Raw genomic sequence first — 25,941 nt, forward strand, 5'->3', positions numbered from 1 at the left:
ACCTTGGTGGCTCCCGGCCTTGCTCAGATATTTTATCGTAGGAGACCCAAGAGACCTTGGCCCTAGGAGTTGGTCCTATATGTGTGTGTTTATATGTGTTTGTGTGTGTGTATAGAGAGAGATCACACACATTACCAGCAAACTGCAGCTCAAGATTGCGAGAGAGGCTCAAGGACATCTCACTCTTAGATACACCTGTGGTGCTTTTCGGGCACCTTAATAAACAGGAAAAGGTGACTAGTGGTTTAAAAGCTAAGCCTTGAACGTGGGGAAACACAGATTGTGCAAATGGATTCCCTTATTAATAATAATAATAATAATAATGGCAATTGGCAGTCACAATCATAAGTTTGTGTTAGACATTCGGGAGCGGGAATTTTTGGAGTAGTGTGTGGTGTGTCCAGGGAAAAAAGGGTTGATAAAGTTGTGGGTTATGTGTGCGCCGCCATTTCAGCTCATACAGCTAGTATTTTGTTTGATGTTGGGTCTCTAAGGTGGTGGCTGGCATCCTTCCCTGACCCCTTGCAGGTCTATATCTTCAGGCTGCCATCTTTCAGATCTTTTTTCATACTTCCCATCTCACCCCTTATGCGGATGCCTTTTGATTTTTTATATTTTTGGAGCGTCTAGTTGTTTAAAGTACACGGTCAGTTCTGTGAACTACTTCTTCACAAAGTCCATTTTCACTTATGGAATTCTATTTTCAGATGTGGAGTGGGCATAATACTAGCTTAGGTCAAATTCATGTAGTTTGGGAGATGACTAGGTAACTGTGGAAGAAATGTGCACATACGGTGTAGGAGCAGCAGCTGACTGAGTGTGTACAGATTTGTTGAACTGGAGACCTTCTGCAATGTGCAACTTCTGATATCTCCTAAAATTTATACAAGGTGTACTTATAAGGACAACCCCCCCCCCATCCTGTAAACAATGCGTAATAAGAAGAATATTGCTGAAAACACTTAAGATTAAACCCTAAAAACAATAAAGAAACCTTATATGAAAAAGAAAATCTATTAACAATTGCAGCACCTAATCAGAGTAATCACTGATGTTCATACCCTTGCAGGGGGTCCACTTCAGCTATTAGCGCCTCCTGACTCTTTAACTATTTGCTGTCACTGCCTGTTCACCTGTCCTCTCTGAACATGCAAGCAGTGACTAGAGCAAGGTGATGGAGCAGCATATTTCACTTGCTTGGTCATCTCCCATTTAGTAGTTGTATAGATTGAGTGCAGAGGGAAAGGGTAAGTAATTGGAGCGTGAGGAGAAAGTTGGCCCACTGAAATCATCTTGCCCAAGGGCAGGGTTCAGCAAACTTTTTCAGTAGGGGGGCCGGTCCACTGTCCCTCAGACCTTGTGGGAGGCCGGACTATATTTTGGGGGGGAAATATGAACAAATTCCTATGCCCCACAAATAACCCAGAGATGCATTTTAAATAAAAGGACACATTCTACTCATGTAAAAACACGCTGATTCCTGGACTGTCCGCAGGCCGGATTTAGAAGGCGATTGGGCGGATCCAGCCCCTGGGCCTTAGTCTGCCTACCCATGCCCAAGGGTGTCTCAGAACCTGGAGCTGGCACAGGTGTGGGTGCCTGATTGCAAAGAGCATTGTCATTGTGATGGTTTTTTGAACTGGTTATTTCTAGTTACTTACGGTAATTTTAAAAATAGATTTGTAATGTCCTCTTAATTTAGCTTTTGTCCCCAAACCATTTAAGTACCCTGCAATACAACACTGCACAATAGTAATATAATAATAATAATTAATAGCAAGTTTACTCTGGAGTAAATTCCGAGTTCAATGATTTTAGGATTGCAGCATTAACTTGAAAGCCCCTAGAGGACAAAATTATTAACATTAAAAAATAACAACCCATCCAACTGCTGTAAGCCTTGCAAACAAGCTCCCAGCTCAGCTTGTAGCCATTAACTAGACAGGGCAAAAATTAGATATAATATGAGCATCTTCCAACTTTTCCAAACAGCATATCATTCCTTTCATTGGGGGCTATAGCTATAAAGACCTAGCACTTAGCAACCAAGGTTCTAATCTCCCTTAATGGTGGCATATGAAGCAGAGCCATAGTTGATTAATATGAGAGGCTTTCTAAAGTTTGTGGGTTCCAGTCTGTGAAAATTTAAATGATTCCAATTAGCAAGGATTGGAAATACCTGTATCATACATTATGACCTTCTATAAAGGAAATTGCTTAAATTCTTTGGCATGGTTCCGGTTGTAGTGTTTGAAAGTTTGTGAATTGTTTCAGATGGTGACCAGTTGCTATTTATGGGATTTTCTGCACAGAAGTCTTTGTGTATTAAATTTGTGCTCAAATAAGTAACAGAATTCAAGGGAAGGACTTTTGTGTTTGGTGTTGAAAGTTCTAGTACAGTAGGTTCCATTATATCATTGAAGTGTTATAAAAATGCATCTCCAGTTCCCATGCATGCTATGAGTTAGGGTGTTTCAGCGGACATAATGTTAGACATGAGACTTGTAGCCTGACATGAGACTTTTATGCTTACTGGAAGTCCTGAGTTCAGCAGGGCTTCCAAGTACCTGTGTGTATAGTATGACAACCATGAATTCCAAATTCCTCTTCAGCAAATGACTTGATGGCATACACAGTACATTTGTCTTTAAAAAAATCACTTGCTCTTAAGCTATGTGTGAAAATTATTTGAATTGCAGTTGAATCTTTTAAACCAGCTGTTTAATTACATAGTGTTCTCAGTGTGGTTCATATTTTTTAAAATAGGCTTGCATCCCATGCCTAACTTTTTTGTTCCCCTGAAACTGCTTTAGCTAAAAACTTCATTACTAATTGTAATGGGTTGCATCTTGAATGACTGCAGTTCACTTAAAAGCACATATACCTAAGAATTTCAGGCAGGTCAGTGAAATGAGATTGATATGAATCTATCGAGCTATGAGTCAAAACATAGTTTTTTTTTCTAATAAAGTAAAGACGTCAGTGCAAGACTTCTGCTTTTCTCCAGAACAGTTTGTGGTAAATATGCGGTAATGGTGACGTGGTGTCCAAGTTACTGATAACTTCTTTGAAAAAGAAAAAAGTAGTCTTATACATAGTTTGACCAACATTTGCTTCAACTTCTGTATGACAGATGCTTCTAAAGCTATGTGAAGCTGTTGCTTAGATAGTGTTTCAGTATGAGTCTACAGTTAGTTCAGGGTCTGAATGTGATACACACCTGAAAAGTTAATTTAAAAGATGGGGCACTTAAACCAAAATTGCAGTGATCTGCTCTAAATAGTTGAGAGATTCTTTTGGAACTCTTCCCAATCTGCTAGGAATTGCCATCCTAAATAACGCTCCAGTTTACAGATACCAGGAACCACACTGTTCTCTCTTAACTGCAGATCATTTATGAATGAATGAAATAGCACCCCTGGTTATTGCCTATAATCTCCTAAATAGATAGTGATCAATTGTAAGATCTTGTCTTATCCCATGACTCACACATTATTGACAAGAAAAGGAAGGCCTTTCAGACCTGGCAAAGAGATAAAAACTGTGCCACTAAGAAAAAGAAACCTATGCCAATGCTAAGGCTGAGGTTCAAAGAAGAACCAGAGAAGTAAAGAACACCTGTTGGATAAAAAAATAAAGCTCAAGAGATCCAGCACTTAGCCAACACTCATGATGCACAGAGTTTCTTTAAAGCCACAAAGACCATCTATGGGCCAATAAATCATGGCATATGCCCCCATGCTCAACAGACGGTACCATACTTTTAAAAGATAAAGAAACTATGGATTGCACTGGAAAGAACATTACTAGCATCTCCTTAACTGCAAGTCCCCGTAGCTGCTGAGGTCCTCTCACAAATTCTGCAAAAACAAATTAGCGATGAGCTTGCAGTATCTCCAAATCTGGGAGAGTTGTGTACAGCTGTCAACCAAATGAAAAACAACGAAGCCAGCGGACCTGATGGGATATCTGCCGAAATCATCAAAGTGGGTGGATTTGAACTTACATAACAATTTCACAAGCTCATTGAAAAAATATGGGAGAGAGAGGAAATCCTAACAGACTTTAGGGATGCCAAAATTATCAGCCTTTTTAAAAATGATGATCAAGTGGATTGCGGAAACTACCGAGGCATCTCTTTATTAGCTGCGGCCTGCGAGTGCACCAATTGGAGAACAACCTTAACCAAAGGTGTCATGGACTTTGAAGATGCTTGAACTCAGGACAAAAGGGAGAAGCGTGCTAAGAGGAAGGCACATTTGGCAAACCCTGATATGATCAACTCCTGCCCAGAAACCTATGTCCCCACTGTGGAAGGACGTGCGGATCCAGAATTGGCCTCCACAGTCACGGACTCACTGTTAAAACCATGTTTATGGAAGACAATCTTACTTGGCTACGAGTGATTGCCAAAGAAGATCCCATGACTAGTACAATTCCTTAGAAGTGTTTTAATGAGGAGCTTCTTGAAAAAACAATCACCCAGTTAGTAGTCTACATGGTGTTGTAAAAGCCATGATTGCTCTTCCTTGGCAAGGTTTGTTCTCGTGTGTCCCAACAATTCTAGTCTTAATGAGGTTTTCCACTGATTTACCTAAGACAACTAACTTAAGGCTAACCAATCTCTAATTAAGTGTAATATTTAATTAGGAGAAAAAGAATAAAGCAATCTTAATGTGGTTTCAATTCAAGCAAAATAAAATATTTTTTTGGAAATATTTTTATTGGAAATGGGAGGCACTGAAGTGAATGCACTGAAAATGGTTAACACTGATTTTAGCGTGAATCATAGAAACAGCTATGCATTAGATATCTGTATATTTCTGACGTATATTCATCTGCAAAATTAACTACAACTTTTCAGTTGCCCAATTACTATTGTAATCCATTTATCATATTATTCAGTTTTAGGAAACAATATAGCATTAGAATTATATTTACGTTTCCCCTTCATTTTGTTCTATATTGCTGTGCCTTCACCACATCCTGGATCATCTGCTTTGTTTTTAAGCCGTTTGTGTTGGATACATCATGTAGTGTATATTAGTAGAAATATTAATAATTTTAGCACTTGAATGTCATACTATTTACATGTTGCATGATAGGATCTAAAAATATTTGAATTCTGTGTAATAGATATGTAACCACACACAGAGAGAAAGAGAGGGTAAGATCAAACCTAGCACAATTCTTTCACTTGCTTTACTTTACCCCCTTAGTTCCTGTGTATCCAAAATCTGAGATACACTCTGGAGCAGAGCTGGGGGGGGGGGGAGCGTGGAATAGGTAAGAGAGGAAAGAAGTTCCATAGCCCAGTTTTCTGTTGTACAAGCAGATGGACATCATTGCATGTTTCCCAAAAGGTAGCCAACTAAATCAGAGTAGACACATTGAAACCAGTGAAATTCAATTAGTAATGTCCTTTACTAAGGGTCTACTCTGAGCATGACTTAATTGGATACAACCATAAAGGTTTATTTTTGGACATCAAAACTGCTAAAAGTTTTTTTTAGCAAGCCAAGAGAATGAGAACTGGTAGTTTACTTGGACTGTGTGACACTTGTATTTAAATAAATGTTGTTTTGACAGGTGGAAATCAGTAACGAGTGTTGGAGAAACCTCATGCATTAACTATGTCCAGGAGGAAGTCGGAGAGCAAAAGTCCTCCAGGCTTGTTGCCTGCATCTCTTCAGACACAAATAAAAATGGATAATTTTTACAGTTTCTATGAAGTTGAATCCAAAGAGTTGGGAAGGTAAGAAACTATTATGTTTTTTGGATTTTACTTTGTGTCCAAGACTGATGTGCTATAATACAAATACAAACTTTAATAATTTGATTCATTAACCTTTTTCTCTCCTATCTTGCCCTAATCCAGAGCAAACCACTGCTGTGCTGGCTTGCAACCAGAACATTCACTTTCCATTACCTCCTGTACCTGAAATTGAAGTGTCAGTGACCCATTCTTTTGTAAAGCTCTACATCTCTTTTACTAATAGCCTGCACGCAGGGGCCTGGTGGAAGAACAGTTCATGGAATGCTTCAGTATGAAGCAAGGGAAGTGAATGTTATAGCCAGTATCAGGATTACACCTGATACCAGGTCGGTACACCAAAAGGAATCCTGTACTGCCCCTATTGCCCAACTTCCAGAACATGCACTCGGAAAACTGGGTCTTCCCAATAGGATGCCTGGTGCAAACTAATGACTTCCTAAAAATCACTGCAACCCCCCCTCCCCGCCCACATGACCTGGGTTGCTGTGCGTAAGAGAAACCTGGTGGACAAGCAGTGGCAAGGACAGGCCCATCTGCTTCATCCAACCAAGTCTCTGTTACACATGCCAGGTCAAATCCTCCATCCATGATCAAGTCATGGATGGCAGTGGCCTTATGAATCATTGACCTGGCATTGCACAGCAGCACCTTCAGGTCATGTGGGTATCCCTTGCTGATTCTAGTATCAATCAATCAAACCTTTATTGCATTAGCATACAGCCATAGCAGGATAAAACAAAAATGCTATAGACAAGCAACCAAACAAAACAAAATTCAAAGCGATATTACTGGGGTTATGACATTTAAATTACCCTAAGACAATAATAATAATAATAATAATTTATTATTTGTACCCCGCCCATCTGGCTGGGTTTCCCCAGCCACTCTGGGCGGCTTCCAACAGAGATGAAAAATACACTAAAATATCACATATTAAAAACTTCCCTGAACAGGGCTGCCTTCAGATGTTTTCTGAATGTCAGGTAGTTGTCCATCGCCTTGACATCCGATGGGAGGGCATTCCACAGGGCGGGCGCCACCACCGAGAAGGCCCTCTGCCTGGTTCCCTGTAGCTTTGCTTCTCGCAGGGAGGGAACCGCCAGAAGGCCCTCGGAGCTGGACCTCAGTGTCCGGGCAGACCGATGGGGGAGGAGACGCTCCTTCAGATATACTGGACCGAGGCCATTTAGGGCTTTAAAGGTCAGCACCAACACTTTGAATTGTGCTCGGAAACGTACTGGGAGCCAATGTAGGTCTTTCAAGACCGGTGTTATATGGTCTCGGCGGCCGCTCCCAGTCACCAGTCTAGCTGCCGCATTCTGGATTAGTTGTAGTTTCCGGGTCACCTTCAAAGGTAGCCCCACGTAGAGCGCATTGCAGTAGTCCAAGCGGGAGATAACCAGAGCATGTACCACTCTGGCGAGACAGTCTGCAGGCAGATAGGGTCTCAGCCTACGTACCAGATGGAGCTGGTAAACAGCTGCCCTGGATACAGATTTGACCTGTGCCTCCATGGACAGCTGTGAGTCCAAAATGACCCCCAGGCTGCGCACCTGGTCCTTCAGGGGCACAGTTACCCCATTCAGGACCAGGGAATCCTCCACACCTGCCCGCCTCCTGTCCCCCAAAAACAGTACTTCTGTCTTGTCAGGATTCAACCTCAATCTGTTAGCCGCCATCCATCCTCCAACCGCCTCCAGGCACTCACACAGGACCTTCACCGCCTTCACTGGTTCTGATTTGAAAGAGAGGTAGAGCTGGGTATCATCTGCATACTGATGAACACCCAGCCCAAACCTCCTGATGATCCCTCCCAGCGGCTGCATGTAGATGTTGAAAAGCATGGGGGAGAGGACAGAACCCTGAGGCACCCCACAAGTGAGAGCCCAGGGGTCTGAACACTCATCCCCCACCACCACTTTCTGAACACGGCCCAGGAGGAAGGAGCGGAACCACTGTATGACAGTGCCCCCAGCTCCCAGCCTCTCAAGACGGTCCAGAAGGATGTCATGGTCGATAGTATCAAACGCCGCTGAGAGATCCAGCAGAACTAGGAAACAGCTCTCACCTTTGTCCCTAGCCCGCCGGAGGTCATCAACCAGTGCGACCAAGGCAGTTTCAGTCCCATGATGAGGCCTGAATCCCGACTGGAAGGGATCCAAATGGTCCGCTTCTTCCAGGCGTGCCTGGAGTTGTTCAGCAACCACTCGCTCAATCACCTTGCCCAAGAATGGAAGGTTTGAGACTGGGCGATAATTGGCCATCGTGGCCGCATCTAGAGATGGTTTTTTAAGAAGCGGTTTAATAACCGCCTCTTTCAGCGGGTCTGGGAAGGCTCCCTCACGGAGGGAAGCATTCACCACCCCACGAAGCCCATCGCCCAGTCCTTCCCGGCTAGCTTTTATAAGCCAGGATGGGCAAGGATCCAGGAGACAGGTGGTTGACTTCACTCGTCCGAGCAGCCTGTCCACATCCTCGGAGGTAACAGCTTGGAATTGATCCCACACAACTTGACCAGACAGGACTCTAGCACTCTCCCGCCCCAGCCCTGCTCCCACGGTGGAGTCTACTTCTTCCCGAATCTGAGCGATTTTATCTGCAAAAAAATTTGCAAAATCATTGCAGGAGAACATGTGGCCCGTACTGGGCCCCGATGTTACAGGTGGTTCCGCTAAATTGTGAACCACCTGAAAGAGTCTCCTGCTGCTGTTTTCTGCAGATGCAATAGAGGCGGTGAAGAAAGTCTTCTTCGCCGTCGCTATCGCCACTTGGTAGGCTCGACGTTGAGCTCTAACCTGTGTCCGGTCAGATTCAGAATGGGTTATCCGCCACCGGCGCTCTAGCCGTCTCAACGATTGTTTCATTGCCCTCAGATCCGTGGAAAACCACGGGGCTCTCCGGGCTCCATGCAATCGGAGAGGGCGCTTCGGAGCCAAACAGTCAATAGCCCTGGTTAACTCCGCATTCCAGCGGGCCACCAGGGAATCGGCTGAAAGGCCATCAACATGGGATAAAGCATCCCCTACCACTCTCTGGAAACCATTTGGATCCATTAAGTGGCGGGGGCGGACCATCCGAATCGGTCCCACCTCCCTGCAGAGGGGATGGGTCGCAGAGAAGTCCAGTTGCACCAGGAAGTGATCTGACCATGGCACTTCTTTCGTTTCACTTTTACTTAGTGTCAGATCACCAACATCCGTAGAGGTAAACACCAGGTCCAAGGCATGTCCGCGGCTATGGGTTGGGCCAGACTTATTCAGGGACAGCCCCATGGAGGCCATGCTTTCCACGAAGTCCCGAGCGGCCCCTTGTAAGGTCGTGTCGGCATGGATGTTAAAATCCCCTAGGACGACCAAGCTAGGTGTCTCCAGGAGAACATCCGCCACGACCTGAAGCAGCTCGGGCAGGGAATCCTTGGTGCAGCGGGGAGGTCGGTACACCAAAAGGAATCCTGTACTGCCCCTATTGCCCAACTTCCAGAACATGCACTCAGAAAACTGGGTCTTCCCAATAGGACGCCTGGTGCAAACTAATGACTTCCTAAAAATCACTGCAACCCCCCCTCCCCGCCCACATGACCTGGGTTGCTGTGCGTAAGAGAAACCTGGTGGACAAGCAGCGGCAAGGACAGGCCCATCTGCTTCATCCAACCAAGTCTCTGTCACACATGTAAAGATTTAGTTGCCGGGGCCGGGAATCTAGAACGCGGATGTATATAAAGCATAAAATGGCCCCAAAATAGGCTCAGCACATTAGGTTAAAAAGGTAATGAAAGAATTAAAACATTCTAGTATCCATCCGGTCAGGACCAGACCCGGAGGCAGGAATAGTCCTCAGACGACTAAACCTGCCCCCTCTGTAATGACATGTTCTAATTTTAGCGTAACTCCTCCTCCTACCCGTGATCACTGAGATCGGTTGTCCCAGTGCATCCCCCCCTGTGGAACATGCCCCAGCCATTTTGTGGGCTGGGGCCCATTCCCCGGCAGCCCTGACCCCTCCCCTTAAGAACAAAATAACACCTTAACAAACAAACGAACAAAACCAATAAAACAATACAAACAAAAAACTGTAAAAATTACAAAAACAACAAAATCAAAAAAATTCCCCAAGCCCACCCAAACATCCACCCCCCCACCCCCCCACATACAAAAAATTCAAAAGAATTTTTTAAAAAACATTTTACAAACACTTTGTGTCCCTCCAGCAGTAACAGCAACTGTCCTAGTGAGGCCTGCCAGGCCCCGCCCCATGCCAGATGGTAAGTGGCAAGAGCAGGGCCCTCAGGCACTCATACAGGGGAGTCTTCCTGGGCAGCAGGCAGCAAGCAGTCCTAGTGAGGCCTGTCAGGCCCCGCCCCAGGCCAGATGGTAAGTGGCAAGAGCAGGACCCTCAGGCACTCACACCGGGGAGTCTTCCTGGGCAGCAGCCCAGGAGAAACTTGTCTCCTGATATGGAGCCACATGGCCACAAATCTTTCTCTGGTGGACAGTGATGACCATAAATATGTTTCTGCGGACCACTTGTCTCTGGTTGCATAACGTGAGAGACTCATAAGATATCCATGAATTGCAGAGAATTTGAAGGTGGGGAAAAACACTTCATTCTGTGTGGGAAAAGTCAGAACCTTTCAGGTTTTTCGTCATGTGTAAAAAATGGGGAGGGATCAGCCCATCATTTTGTGTTTGGTGTTGCCAACTTTTGGAAGCAGCAGGAGAGATGATAACAACTTCCAAGTGTCCCCAAAGCCTTCATGAAGTAAGAAACTAGCCACTCCTGACATCTAGGACTTCTTTGTTTGTGTGGCTGTTGGGGAAGGGGAGTGGTGCAATTGATAACTATCAGTATTGGTGGGCTACTGTTCTAGACTTTAAAACTACTAGTACTACTTGATTTTTCTTTCTGTAAGGATGCCCAAAGGGACGCAGGTGGCGCTGTGGGTTAAAGCCTCAGCGCCTAGGGCTTGCCGATCGAAAGGTCGGCGGTTCGAATCCCTGCGGCGGGGTGCGCTCCCGCTGCTCGGTCCCAGCGCCTGCCAACCTAGCAGTTCGAAAGCACCTCCGGGTGCAAGTAGATAAATAGGGACCGCTTACCAGCGGGAAGGTAAACGGCGTTTCCGTGTGCGGCTCTGGCTCTGGCCAGAGCAGCGATGTCACGCTGGCCACGTGACCCGGAAGTGTCTCCGGACAGCGCTGGCCCCTGGCCTCTTAAGTGAGATGGGCGCACAACCCCAGAGTCTGTCAAGACTGGCTCGTACGGACAGGGGTACCTTTACCTTTACCTTTAAGGATGCCCAAATCAGTTTAAAACTGGAACTAAAAAAAAAAAGTAACACAAGTGCAATTATGCTCCCACATTACAGGATTTTCTGTCTTTCCTTATTGCCAGGCAAAGTGGGAAAGAAAGAGGTTGGAGAAAATGAAATTAGTATTGCAGGAATACAGTGTTAGAAATTAGCTAGGCACCAAGTACATTTTGCAACTGATGTAGGCCCAATTGCGACCACGTGGAGAGCTCTGGATGCCGGATTGGCAACTGGGGAAAGCAAAATGTCACTTAGAGAAGGAACGGAAATATTTTCTTTGAAGCTTGAATTTGTTTTATTCTGGATTGTTTGATTTGACGTTTTAATGTGTAGTAAACTGCTTTGAGTTTTGTTCTTTAAAATATAAAGTGCTATAGAAATGAAATGAAATCATCATCCCATTGAAAGAAATGGCGCCTAGACATTCCATTGTGGCAACCACAACCTAGGTTAAAGGTGTGATTTGGCGATTAACTTTTATATCTGAATTTCTAACACAGCAAATAATTCTACAGATTCTTCTGCACAAAAATATTGAGCGCATAAGATTCTCTTTGCTTATTGGGAGAGTAATTCTCTTTGGGAGAAATAACTTGACAGCTTTGAAGTAAATGTCATCTAAAATAGATGGCAGCCATTGCAGAGGCTCTAGAATTGTGTGTGCTAAAGTTCTTAAAACTCTTGATTCACCTTCCCATTTCAAGACATACTCCAAATGTATTCTTTTTGTCTTTGCTGGCCAGTTAATGCACATTAGTAGCTTGTTTGAGCTTTATACTTGTGAACTAACAACGCCTCTTTTACCTAATTTGTGAATCTATGACATTATTGAGACACAGTAACACAGTGTGTTGTAGCATTTTTAATATGAAAGGTAGATGGAGCAAAATTAGAGAGTCCAATCCAGTGCTTAGTGAGGCAGACTTTAATTTCAAGAAGTAAAATTTTGAAAATTGAAATACTTGAGCTTAATTGTCTTAAGAGTTTGTGTGGAGAAAATCTAAGTAGTTGTGGCAGTTAATCTAACACTGAGTGGCTAAGTTGATGTCACTGAATGCTCATGAATGTTCCAGTTGTTCATGGAACAAAGTTATCAATATATTTGCAGGTCAACTTTTGTGAAGAAACAGGAAGGTTGTTGATCTGGCTGATTTTGAAACATCATTCAGGCACTAGATATGGGGTAGTTCTCTGAGGCAAGATGAAAACTGGCAATAGGTTTTAGGCGATAGGAAATTTTAATGAGCCTGGTCAAGCAGAGTGGCAATAAGGAAGAGGAAATATGGGTGGGATGAATTTCACAGTTTTAATTGAGTCACTAATTCATTCTCTTTGAATATAAGCTCATGGCTTTGTTCTCTTCATTGGAATATTTTCTGTTCTTGAATTTTTATTGGTGTATTATTGGGTTGGATTTGAAGCTTTGTGACTAGAACTATTTCCCTGCATCTCTTGAAAGTTCTTCTCTATTCACACAAGGTTCCATTGTCTGATCTTTGATTATGCCATCTGTGCCATTGCCAATACTACCGAGAAGGGTCTTTGACCCTCTGGAAAGGCTTTTAGGGGTGGAGAGTTGGGAGTAGGGGGCAGTTCTACTTTAGCAGCTTTTGGATATATTGTATATATTGTATAATTGCTTAGTGTTAATGATTTGACTTTGTTATTGAGCAAATAGTGGCTTCAATCAAGGAATGTAAGGCAGCAATTTCCCCTCTGACCCGTATTTGTTGCAATCAACACTTTTTCTGTTCCACTGCAGTTCGGTCCTACCAAATACATTATTTGTTTCACTGTCCACTTTTTAACGTAAGTTAATGCAGCTTACATAACTATGTAACGTATATTCATTTCAATGCAAAGGAAACATCAGAACAATGAAAAAAAACCCTCGTAATTAATTACATATCATTTGAGGACTTCAAGAAACAACAACAATTTCAATGAATGCTAATCATATTTGCTTGACTGATTTCCATTCCTGACTACAGATGAATATGCGAACTGCAACAATTTTTGCCTTCTTTTCCTTTATTGTCAAATTTGTCCAACTTCCCTCATGTCTGTGGCCTCCATCCACTCACTTTTTTGCCGTTGTGCATGTGCCTCAGAAACGTTTCTGGTAAAACTGAAAATAAAATCAAAAATTTCCAGAAACCCCACATCACTGTTAGTGAGCCAAACTAAAATTTGTTAATCCTCCTCCATAGTCCTTCCATTTCTTGATTTTCCTCTACTGTAGTTTCATGTGTAAGATGTCCACACATCATGTATGTGTATGCTCTCAGCTGTGGCACTCAGATGTGTGCATCTTCCATAAAACAAGCATGTGGCTGGCAGCTCAAATTGATTGGTTTTAAAACAAGTTTGTGTTTCTGTTATGTATAGTCTTTGTCATGCCTAAAGAGTGGAGAAATAAGATATAGATGAGGGCAAGGCTTTGGTGGATGGGCATTAGATTAAAGGGTGACAGGCCACAAAGAGAGGATACATGAGGCAGAAAAGTGATTAGCTCATACCTTTTGAACAGCTATGAAAAGAGTTGAAAGCTTTGAGTCTCCAGATACCAAGATCAGTCTTTTGGTCAAATGTGTGGCAGTTCTCTAAAAAGCACCTGAAGAAAGATAAACATTTTGTTGTTCTCATGAAACTGAAGTAATTCCTCCTTTTGTAGAATGCTAGTCAGCTTCCTCATAGTAAGTGTGCATCATGCTGGGTGAGGCAATAATAATTGCTTGATGTATATTCAGGCTTTATTGTGTTACAGAATTTGGCTGACTCACTTTCAGCAATGCAGTTTCATTTGTAGGAAAGTCGTCAAAACACCTTGAAATTGCAGGTGAAATTTCTAATACTGTATATGTTTCTTGCGGGTCAGTTTTTAATGTTTGCATTTCACTGGAGAATTCAAATACTAATTTAGGAATGAGGCACCCTGTTGTCTTGTTGTATTTCATTATTAATTACTAGATAAATTGTTTCCTTAACTGCTTTATACTGGGGGTCCTATGGGAGTTGCTCAATTTCTTTTTTTAAAGGAGGCAAAACAGCTTTCTGCCAGGTTCTAAGAGTTGCACATCATTTTAAGTGTGGACAGATGAGTGTTAACTAATCTCTAAAGATCTTAGATGAATCTTTCTTTCTACTTTGAAGGGCCCTGAAAGAAGTTATGATTTACTCCTGCGTCCCCCCACCATGATAGTAACATATTTTAGACTCTTAAATATTTTGTTTCTAGTAGCTGCAGAATTTCCAAATGAAAATGCACACTTAAAGCTGCCTACCTCTGAGAGTCTTTTTTAAAAAGTAGCTGCTTGATATTCATTCCCATATTTACAGTTAGTGAAAGCTTGTAGTGTTCTTAGTCACTGGCCTCCAAATCTGGACATTTTCCTGAAGTTGCTTACAAGCCCTTGATTTAAAAAGTTGTTAATAAGAAAGGGCTCAGAACAGGGACATTTTCAAAGTATATTTTTGTGTGATGTCATAAAAAATGATTAAAACAAAATTAAATTAAAAAATTCATTCCAGTAGCACCTTAGAGACCAATAACTAACTTAGTTGGTCTCTAAAGTGATACTGGAAGTATTTATTTATTTTATTTATTTATTTTGTTTCAACTACGGCAGACCAACATGGCTATCTACCTGTAAATAAAAAAATGATGTTCACGTGCCTGGAATAATGGTTGAAGAGAAGTTCTGAAAATTTTATTTTAGAATAAAAAGCATTTTAGGCATATCCAGTACAGTGGTACCTCAGGTTACATACGCTTCAGGTTACGTACGATTCAGATTACATACTCCGCTAACCCAGAAATAGTGCTTCAGGTTAAGAACTTTGCTTCAGGATGAGAACAGAAATCGTGCTCCGACGGCACGGCAGCAGCAGGAGGCCCCATTAGCTAAAGTGGTGCTTCAGGTTAAGAACAGTTTCAGGTTAAGTACGGACCTCCGGAACGAATTAAGTACTTAACCCGAGGTACCACTGTACACATGTTTTACTTCTGTAACTTCAAGCACTTTAAAGACCTGATTCTGTTCTTCGTTTTATATTAAACTTTTCACTTACTGTATTTCTGGGCACTCATGTAAACATTAACACTAAAATCATAATCCTGGTTTTCAGGCATTCCTAACTTGGCCAAGGGAACACATTTTTCTTTACTTTCTAAAAGGTCAGCTTCATTTTTAAGCAGTATGTGGTTTTCTTCTAAAAACACAATCTTACCAACATACATTTTTGGTTCTAAAGTTAAACAGTTGGTAAGAGATGAGATTTACATGACTTGTTTCTTGCTAGCAATTGAGAATGGGCTTTTGTGTGGAGGCTTTAGGCTGTACTTTGTTTTACCATGAACACATTGTTTTAATTTGACTAGCTCTTTAATTTCCCTGTGCCTCAGTTTATCTGTCCAGTTATTCCTGATGTTAAATGTTCTCATTCACACACAACTCTTTCAAAACCTTTACACTGGCTATGAGTGCCCAGCAGCAGACATTTTAGATCTTCTCCACCTTCAAAATGTGAGCTGTGTTTTTTCTCTGCACTTCCTCTTCTTCTCTATTGGAAGGAAAGAAAAAAAAAGAACACTTTTTAAAAAGTGATGCAATCTACCTTATACCAAGTCACAAGTCACAACCCACCCTTTGAAAGCCAGGAATGTAGTAACTTCTCTCAAATTCAAAGTACTTGATTTGGCCCAAACTCAGCTCAGCAGCATAGCCGGTGTGTTGTCGCAGTACTGTGGCACCTTAAAGTTAAAGCTTTACACTTTGTTAAGAGGAGACATTATCCCCGCAAATTGAAAATCTGAGCATATGTTTAAGCAAAATGTGTTTTAAAACATCCTTTTAAAAACCTGAAACCAGTTTCTGAAGGAGTTCTTGCCAAAAAAAAAAAAAACCCCAAACAACCTCTTAAACTCTTCTAAGAAGAAGCATTTCAGAGATCTTTAAAAAACAGAACCATGTTCTTACCTGCACTGTGTATTAAAAACACTTGCCAGCACTGTGGTGGAGTGAAGCTTTTTAAAATGCATTTGCAACACTTTAAATGGCCTTTTATCCTAGGATCTTAAATACAGAAGTATCTTTTATGTGCAGGTAACTTACAACTTACGCACATTTAACTTGGGCGCATTCAGCTTTATGTTCTTTGCAAAAAAATACTAAAAATTTAAGTGAAGGTGGAAAGGGGGAAGGTATCAGGGAGAAATGTGTCTTGACTATGCACAATTTTGTTTTATGCATTAACCCTGAAATATAACCCCTGCATAAAATGAGAGTCACCTGTACCTGGTAAATTGCATTTGCAGAGTATTTCCAATCTTTGATATGACAGTTGTAAGCATCTTAATACATTTTTAGTGCAAGTTTTGTCTTAAGTTCTTAACTAAGAATATTTGATTAAAAATCCCTGTAATGTAGTGATCTCCTAATTGGTGCTGGGTATCTAAGTATATTTATCTTGGAGGTTGAAGGCTGCAAACTTGCATGTAGTAAGGCTGCTTAAATTCCATTTACATCAGGCAACCTGACTTCATACAGATTTGTGGCCTTAAAAAGAGTTGGCCCTTCTTCCTCACACTCAAAATAGTGAAACTCAAATTTTGCATATAGACTGATATGTACAAGAGGAACTTTTCTTACATAATAATGGTCTGCTGCTGGGATTCAAGTTTGCAAAGGTTTGGAGTGAAGCAGGATAAAGGAAATGCAGTGTTGCATGAGAAATCAGGGTACAGATAATTGTAGCTATGGTAGAGGTAAGGTCAGGAGATGCTCCAGCCACTGAAGCCTTATCTCTGGATTGCAGAAAACTTTGCCCAGAGCTCTATTTTTGCTTTTCAAGTCTTCAGTAGGTCTAGATAATGATAAGACTGCAAAAACCATGCCTGCAAAAAATACACACATTCTTGTCTGCAGTAAGCTAAAGCTATGATGTTGACATTACTTTTAAAATATTTCCATATTCTTGTGTCTGTTCAGCAGCTCTGATACTTCGCAAATACTTTTGTCCTTTTACAGAGGAAAATTTGCTGTGGTGAGAAAATGTATTGCAAAATCTACAGGCCAGGAATATGCAGCTAAGTTTCTGAAGAAGAGAAGAAGAGGCCAAGACTGCAAAGCAGAGATCCTACATGAAATTGCTGTTCTAGAATTAACAAAGCTGAGTCCCCGTGTGGTAAATCTCCATGAAGTCTATGAAACAACAAATGAAATCATTCTGGTATTGGAATAGTAAGTATGCTTTGTGCCAGTATGTTTGATAATAGATCTATTGATTTTGTCATTGTTTGCATAAGTTCACCAAACATAACCAGAAAGGTAACATTAGAGAATACGTACAGTGTACTTTATGTTGTGTTTGGCTCTTCTAGGTTTTGGATCTTAATCCTTTGTTAAAATGAACCTTCTATCAGTGGCACTATTATCATTGACCTTCTATATTATGTTTTCTGTTGTAGGCATGGCAGATCTCTGGGTTCTTTCCAACTGAGGCATACTCAGAGTGGACTCATTGTAATTGGTGCACTTAAGTTAGTCACAACTATGAAGAAAATGCAGTATTAAAAATAAAAACGATATAAGAAACCACAAAAGGGGCAGGGGGGTAAAAATATTCATGTTTATTGTAACATTGGATTTGTATTGTTAAAATATTCTTTTAAAAACTGGTGTGTGTGTGTGTGTGTGTGTGTGTTTTATAACTAACTTAGACCCACTGAAATCAGTTTAGCTGTCCTCATTTCCACTTTGTTGGATACAACCAACTGTCTTTTTAAGCTTTCAGGGGAAACTTAAATAAAATAGAACTTAATCTGCAGTGCAAGCATGGTCCTTCCGTAGGTTGATTCTTAGCACTGTACCTTGTAGAATGGCTAAGGATAGAATAGCTGCCTGTTCCCTAGGTGATTCTTGAGTTCCCCATTTCTGTCAGATGGTTCTTATTGATATATTTACATTTGAATTGTATATCACACAACCAATTAAGAAATATCCCAAGAATTTTTTCCTGAGCTATTTTCTCGTTCTCCCATGTACTTCAACTGCTGTAAGAAGAGAGTGCAAGACTGTTTAATAGTGATCAGACTTGTTTTGTGTGATTAAATACATTATTCCAATGATCAAAACTCCCTTTGTTCTAGGAACATTTTGTGACAGGGAATTTCATTAGCTCAAGCATTTCTGAATTTCTGAATTCTGGGCACAGTACTACGCTTAAGATTTCAGATTGAAACTGCAGAGTGGAAGGAGAGGAGGACCTTTTTCTGCCTCCCGACCTCCTTAAGAATATTAGGGGGGTGGGCAGGGGAAGGGCTAGGCCATGTGAAAATGAACATAATATTTTTGCTGCAGTTCATTCATTTTCAGCTTTGTATTGTTATAAAAAAAGTGTGCCTAGACATTCCGTTGTTGCGCCCATAACCTTGGTTTAAGGTGCCATTTAGCTCCTAGCTTTCACATCTCAGTTTCTAACACAGCATTCTTCTACACAAACAAATAATTCAGTTTTCTCCTCCCCCTCCCTGCAATTGTCCTAAATCACACACACCAGTATCTATTTGCAAGGGATATTGATGCACCATCCATTTCTTTATACCTGAGATGACTATACACAACTATTTATACCAGTAGTGATATAAATTATTTGGGATAGTCGTTACTTGTTTTGCTTACCAAAGCTGCTGCTCCTATCTCCACTTGCTAGTACCTACATCCACAACTGTATTCCAAATGCTGTCTCGGGCCTATAAAGAGCCCTGCATTATTATTTATAGTTAGGGCTCAGAATAACAAGATACGACATGGGTATTGTAGTACACTTTTTGGTATAAACAAGCTCTTTCTTAATTAAATGTTCATGTAGGATTGATTGCATTATCAGACTGGATACAATGTATCTGTAGTTATTTTTTTGGCACTGCCCTTCCTTTGAGACATTAATGTATCATGTAGTCTATTAAACAGTCTTTATATAAACTTACTGATTAGTTAACTCAATTTTTATTTCTTCATTGTTCAATCAAGCTTTTTATATTAATAATCATAATGTGCAAATTTCAGCAGAATACATTTGAGCTTTAGATTAATTTAAAATAATGGAATGTTATGAAATATCAGCTTCAACAAGTTTCAAAATGAGAGTCAGTTGCAAGTTGCTGTCCTCAGTGATCCAAAGAACCAGGGTTTTTTATTATCAAGGTAACTGTCATCTTTGCACTTCTTATTAATGTCAGCTTGACCAGTTCTCTGACAATGTTGCATTCTTGTTATTCAACTGTTCAGCGTTGGCACTTCTCAACATTCCCACTTAAGTGTAATTTCCATTTTTGCAGCACTTAATAAGTACAGCATTAACTCTGTGTCAGATTTGTTTGAGATAAATCTGTTGTAACTATAGTTTCATGGTAGCTAAAACTTTTAGTGTCTTGTCCTTGTGTGCTGTTGCTATTTTTTAAACCAAACATTAATTTTAAAAAATCATAACCTTTGTTAAATATAATAGATGCTTTTGTGTAAATGCTGGGATTATATCTAATTTGCCAGTGAGGCTATAGAAGATGTATTGTGAGAGGGTCTTCAACTGAAAAAGGACACCATCTGAAAGAGATGACAGCTTAGATATCAAGAGTGCTAGATAGTGTCAGTGGACATTTGTTGAGTTGTTTTCTGCCACAGAGGAAGGCAACATTCCTGAATCACTGTTGCTAGATAGGCCAGAGGCTGCTGAATATGGATGCATGTTCATAAGGACCAACAGCAACTTCAGAATATGCAGCTTAACTTTTTTGAGTTACATAGAAACCTTGCTGTCCTAGTAGACCACTGTAAAACTTGTAGCTGTAGTCATCTGAAATGTCGTTATCCTAGATTACTATGTACAGGGCAACTTGATGAAGCTTTGAGGCATCCTTCCAAAGTCCATTGGGATAAGGAGTAACTTCTGTGCAGCAGAACTCTCCTCTTGATTTACCTTAGCACGTTTTCTTGCATAGAAGTTATAATCTGGTAATAGTTTCTTTTGATCAGGATGGGAAATAGATGTGGAAGAAGTATTTGGGCCGCTAATAGCTTGTGTTGCTGGTGTTTTTGAAAATAGGCCCATCAATCCAACAACAACAAAAAAAGAAATCGTTCTTTTGGTGTAGAGGCTTCTGCAAATATATTACTGTTTTAAAATGGAACAGCTTTGGAGTAGTTTGCTGGTGACATGGAGGGTAGTTTATGCCAGTATACAATGAGTGATGGTAGTGAAGAGACAGCCTTCAGCTGTTGGAGTTGTATCCATGCAAGAGCAGCCTCATCATTGCTGTTCTTTGACCATGATGAGAGCTGTGTAAATGGAGGTGAACTGTTGTCTATCCTCTTATATGGATTGGTCAAGTAACAGTCACAGAAGAAACCAAAATTATGCTTTGTGCTCAAGCTTGCTTGAAGTATAATTTGATACCAAATTTACAAGAGGAGGTTGCTAGTGTGGGTGGGCAGGCATGTGTGGAAAGGCATCCTCTCCAATGTTTGAGTGCATGTGATTACTTGCTCCAGCGCAGGGAGCTACAGTTGGATCAAGAAATTACAAAAGCAAACAGTGTGTGTGTGTTCACACAAGGGGATCGTGGGTTGCAGTGGAAGACATGCCAGAGCAGCGGCTGTGTTTTGGGCATACATTTTGTTTTCATCTTGCTTTTGTTTTCATCTTGCTTCCAAAAGTCAGTCAGTCTCTCTCTCTCTCTCTCTCTCTCTCTGTGTGTGTGTGTGTGAGAGAGAGAGAGAGAGAGAGAGAGAGAGAGAGAGAGAGAAATATAACTTAATATGATTGCTTCAGGGAAGGTATGTAACTGGAGTGCCAAAATCAAAATGCATTCCAGAAAAAAAGCAATAGCTACATTTTTAGCATTTCTTGAAAGGTTGTGGTGAATGAGTATTATATAGTAGTTGAAAACTACTTTTTTTAGAAACTTAGGTAAAAAGTAGTCCAGGACAAAGTGTTTTGAGTCCCTCTTAAGGGGCTGTTCCTAGAAAGTTCACAGAAAATAAAGCTGTCTTAATGTTAAGCAACATAGACTGTTTTCAGGATTGTTGATTGTTTTTCTAGTTGGTTTAAAAGACTTCTTGGATACTTTAGAAAAAAATATCCATTTCCTTTGCTGTCAGTAACATGCTGTGCTGAGATTTAAGTTTCCACTAAAACCTTTTTCTTTGTTTTCTGGTATCTGCTGGTGTTCTGGAAATAGATGCCATTTCACTGACCTCACAAATATGAAGCTTGCAAATGATTTTGCCTTCTACATCACATCCTCACGGCTTCTTTTTGACTATCCCTACAAAAGTTCATGTTGGAGCAACAGAAAATCCCAAGCTTGAGCATTTTACTTTCCCCTCCATCTCTACAATTGTCATTTCAGTCCAATTAAATATGAACCTGTACCAAACTCTTTGAAACAATAAGGCAGTAGAACTGGAGTTTACTTTCCGACTGATACTGACCTCTGTGATGAGGTCATTTAGAGAGTAAGATGCTTAAAACTGAGTGTGTTTGTTTATATTTTTTTTAGTGCTGCTGGAGGAGAAATCTTTAATTTATGTCTCCCTGACCTAGAAGAAGCAATAGATGAAACAGATATTGTTAGACTTATACGACAAATACTTGAGGGCATTTGTCATCTGCATCAGAACAACATTGTCCATCTTGATTTAAAGGTAACTATAATGTATTTCTTTCTGCACTTTTGTTGATGTTCTAGGATATAAATTCATAAATATATTGATCTGTATCTTGATAACTCCTTAACATTTCAAATTGCCCTTTTAGGCTTTTATAAAAATGCTTTGATTTTTTTGGTAAGAAACTACTGGCCTCCTAAATTGGTGATATGCCAATTTCAGTAGGATTAGAGTAGTTTAAAACTATGAAGTAATCTTAAATTTATATCTTTAATATGTGGTGAATTATGCATGCACTGAACATTTTTTGTTTCTTTGTTGTAGCCCCAGAATATTTTATTGAGTAGCGTATGTCCCCTTGGCGATATAAAAATTGTTGATTTTGGCATGTCTCGGAAGATTGGCAATTGCATTGAACTACGGGAAATTGTTGGGACTCCCGAGTATCAAGGTATGTCACTATGCACACATGCTCTTTGAATGCTTCTATGTATTTTCACATATGGTAGAACTACTCAACATTAGAGAGGTACCTGCAATTTTGATATTTTGTCACCTGCTGAAAATGTTTTTAAAGAATTAATTTGATTCATGATTTTACAATGTTTGAATGCTTTTCTTGAATGCCAGCCTTTACTTTTTTTTTTAATGAGGTAGTGGTTTATGAATAATCTTACAAATAAAATAAAATGGGCATTGGGTAATCAGCCCCTGACACAGGACTAGTAAAAATAGAAGAGTTGGTAGAAGAAGATTGGAAGAAATTTAAAGTCTATTTACAGAAACACTGTAAAATTAAGGAATGTTAGAGGGAGGTTGGAATGAAGCTAAGTGGTTTTAGCAATAAGGTGGCTAAGGGGTACGTAAAAATGGATTGTTAACATGTAAAAATGTAAAGTTATAATATATTACGATAAAGTATCAAGATAAATGCAAAAAGGGTAAGGATTTGCTGAAACAACAATTGAACTAGAATACAAAAGAGGGAGGTGTGAGGAGGTCAGGGAAATAAGTAAAAGAAAGATAAGACATGGAAAGATTGGAATGTTTTTAATTGTTTTTTTACTTTTTCTGTACTTTGTATTTTTTGTTTTTTCTTTCTTTTTTCTTTTTTGTAATTCTTTTGAAACTTTAATAAATATTATTATAAAAAAGGACTAGTAAAAATAATGGAGTCATTGCTGTTCTACATATAAGCCGTAGAGGAAATTTCCTCTTCAGTTTTCTCCCAATCACTGGTTAGGAAACATGAATTGTCTCAAGTTGAAAAGTATAACTTTAAAGAAATAAATATATACTGGTCTCCAGAATGTAAATGGGTTACTTTGAGATTAGTGTATGTACCTTGTACCAACTTCAACAAAAGGATGGCTTGATTGTGCCAGTTCACTCCTGCATTGCTCTGCATCTAGAACTAAATACACTTGCAGGGACTGTGTGGACCATTCCGTAGATGTTGAAGAGGACACTCTTTTTTCAATCGTACAAACCTATAATTTTAAAACGATGCCCAAATTCAGAATAAGATAATTGTCATGAGTATACTAGAACACAATTGCTGTACTTCATGGTACTCTTCCTTTCCCCTCTGTCCAGCACCAGAAGTCTTAAATTATGAACCTATTACTCCAGCAACAGATATATGGTAAGATCACTTCTTTTGAAGTTTAAACAACTGTAAAGACTATCTAGTTCTTATATATTAGCTACTATATCATTTCAGTTTAAATTTCTGGAAACTGCTTTTCATATAATGCCTTTGTTGGCCCTTCATTTGTTATTTGTGACTATAGGGAACAAGTTATAGTCATGGTGACCTAAAGCAGGGATTTCCATATGTTGCTCATGAGCCCCAATGCCGGGGCCTCTCTCCTTGCCCTCTGCCTCTGTACAAACTTTGAAATGTGCCTCCCATCCATCTGGTTGAATCCCCATCCCTTCTTAATGCAAGCCACGTAAGAGGAGGCAGCAGTCTATAGTGGATATGCTTGTGATGAACAGAAAGGTGAGAAGTGTGTGAAAAAGAAGCAGCATGTGGTGGTGGTGGTGGTGGTGGTGGTGAAGCAAGGACATTTGGCTTCTTTTTGAGACGATGGCCAAAGGATAGGGGCATTCCTGTCCAGCAGCCAGCACCTAGGAGCGGGGCCACCTGGCTCCCTCCCCCACCCCTGATGCCCCTATAGGAAGGGGATGGAACTCTCTTCTGGAATTCTTTACCCAAAAGCCCTATGGAAGGGGATAGAGCACCCAAAAAACAGTGAGGTACAGGCTTTCCCTTTCTCTCCCCCCCCCAAGTATTTAATATTCTGTGTGAAGGAATAAGCACCAGGTGAGGGCACATTTCTGATTCTACTGTATAGGCTCAATCCTCTTGGTAGATTTAACTTATCCTATAATCAGCTGCGTTTATACCACACCCTTTCATTCTGATGGTGGTTTGAGGATATGCCTTGTAAAATCCATGAAGATCTGTGACTTAGATCTATGGGTTTCTTTGTCCCAGGGTAGTGCTGGTAAGTGCTTGATTGACGTTTACAGTGTAAGGCATGGATCCTTATGATTTTTGCAAGTTATCCCCTCATGGTTCTAGTTACAGGTAGGCAGCCGTGTTGGTCTGCCACAGTCGAAACAAAATAAAAAAATTCCTTCCAGTAGCACCTTACAGACCAACTAAGTTTGTTATTGGTATGAGCTTTCGTGTGCATGCACACTTCTTCAGATAGTACTCATGGTGGTACTGAAAAGTCCTGGATCTGCAATTTTTACAATTAAGGCTATGGAGACAGATGTGACTTGCAGTTTGACGGTGGCCTGGGGAAAATCTTGTATAAAAATCATGCAAAAATAGGATGCGTTTTTAATTACACTTACGTTCTTTTTCTATGCCCTGTGGTGGCCATTTTGTCACTTGTTGCCACAGCACTTTTTCAGAATTCTACAACTAACAACCCAAAAAGTAAATTGGCTGTTAGTTGAGGTGAATATGAAAAGGAGCAAGTGATTAATAGCAAACCTGGGATCAGACAAGGTTTCCTGTTACACCTTTATTTTCAGAATGTATAAGGCTTCAGTGGAAAGGGTCTTATAACCTTTTATTCCTTATATATTGTTGACCTTAGATGACCAAGCACCATTTATGATTTGATGGACTACCAGCCTTGGCTTCATAAGCTAAGGAAGTAATTAGATTTTGTTTGTTTCTTTTTTAAACATATCCTGTGGTGGTGTTCGTCTTTGCTTTCACTGCTTTCCAGCATGTGCCAGAAATAGAATCTCTTTGCCAATGTTTGCTGTTTTTATTTCAGTTTCTGATTATCTCATTACCACTGTTAAGTTACGCAAACTTCTGAATTCTTAACCCTGTGCCCACTGGCTTCATTTTTTGTTAAACTGAAAATCTGTTGATACATTAAATGTGCAGCCTGATCTAGAGTTTTGGATGTTCATATTGGAGCTCTAAGCAAATATAAGTGCCTAGTTCATTTGTATGGCATGCCCTAAACACTGTGCTGAAAGGTAAAGTCTTCTCACTGAGAGAGTATCATCCATTTGATATCTATCATAGTGCAAGAAGTGCAATGAAATGTTTATGAGCTTGTCTCCATTTGGGGCTCCTGAGAATTGCCTGCCAGGATTTGTAGAGTCCTTGTGGAGAAATATTTTGATAACAAGCAGGTTGCTTGCCAGTTTCCTGTTGTTAAATATTTTGATTGATATGTTGGTGACAAGTATAGTTGTAAAAATAGGCAAATACTTTGCCTTCTGCCCTTCTGTGTTGAAAATGGAACAGTTCAGTGTGTAAGAAGTATACTTGTTCTGTGTCATGAAACTAAGCTGATTATATGAATGCATCTAGTTTACCTGTAATGACTTTCTACAAATTTTGATTTATAGATATAGATAGAGATAGATAACTGAAAAGTTAAAAAGAAAAATCTGGCTTGGTATGTGTAATTACAAACAAATATTTTAATATTAAATGTATAACTTCTCTAATTTCAGGAGTTTGGGTGTCATCTCTTATATGCTGCTTACACACGAATCTCCTTTTGTGGGAGCCGACAAACAAGAAACGTACCTCAATATTTCTCAAGTAAATGTGGATTATTCAGAAGAAACATTTGCTTCAATTTCACCATTGGCCAGAGACTTCATTCAAATGCTACTTGTTAAAAATCCTGAGTAAGTAG

At 40.3% G+C, this 25,941-nt stretch overlaps 1 protein-coding gene across 1 annotated transcript in view; it reads left to right on the plus strand.

The window, feature by feature from the left end:
• Positions 1–25,941, plus strand: part of STK17B (serine/threonine kinase 17b) — a 113,863-nt gene that overhangs the window by 85,640 nt on the left and 2,282 nt on the right. Inside the window, exons 3-8 of the mRNA XM_079981819.1 lie at positions 5,590–5,755; positions 17,111–17,323; positions 21,643–21,787; positions 22,076–22,202; positions 23,348–23,396; positions 25,754–25,933. Coding sequence (XP_079837945.1) covers positions 5,634–5,755; positions 17,111–17,323; positions 21,643–21,787; positions 22,076–22,202; positions 23,348–23,396; positions 25,754–25,933 — 836 coding nt within the window. The 5' untranslated portion in view covers positions 5,590–5,633. The remainder of the gene's footprint in view (positions 1–5,589; positions 5,756–17,110; positions 17,324–21,642; positions 21,788–22,075; positions 22,203–23,347; positions 23,397–25,753; positions 25,934–25,941) is intronic.

The sequence above is a fragment of the Podarcis cretensis genome (genome assembly GCF_951804945.1).
Source record: "Podarcis cretensis genome assembly, chromosome: 1".
NCBI lineage: Eukaryota > Metazoa > Chordata > Lepidosauria > Squamata > Lacertidae > Podarcis > Podarcis cretensis.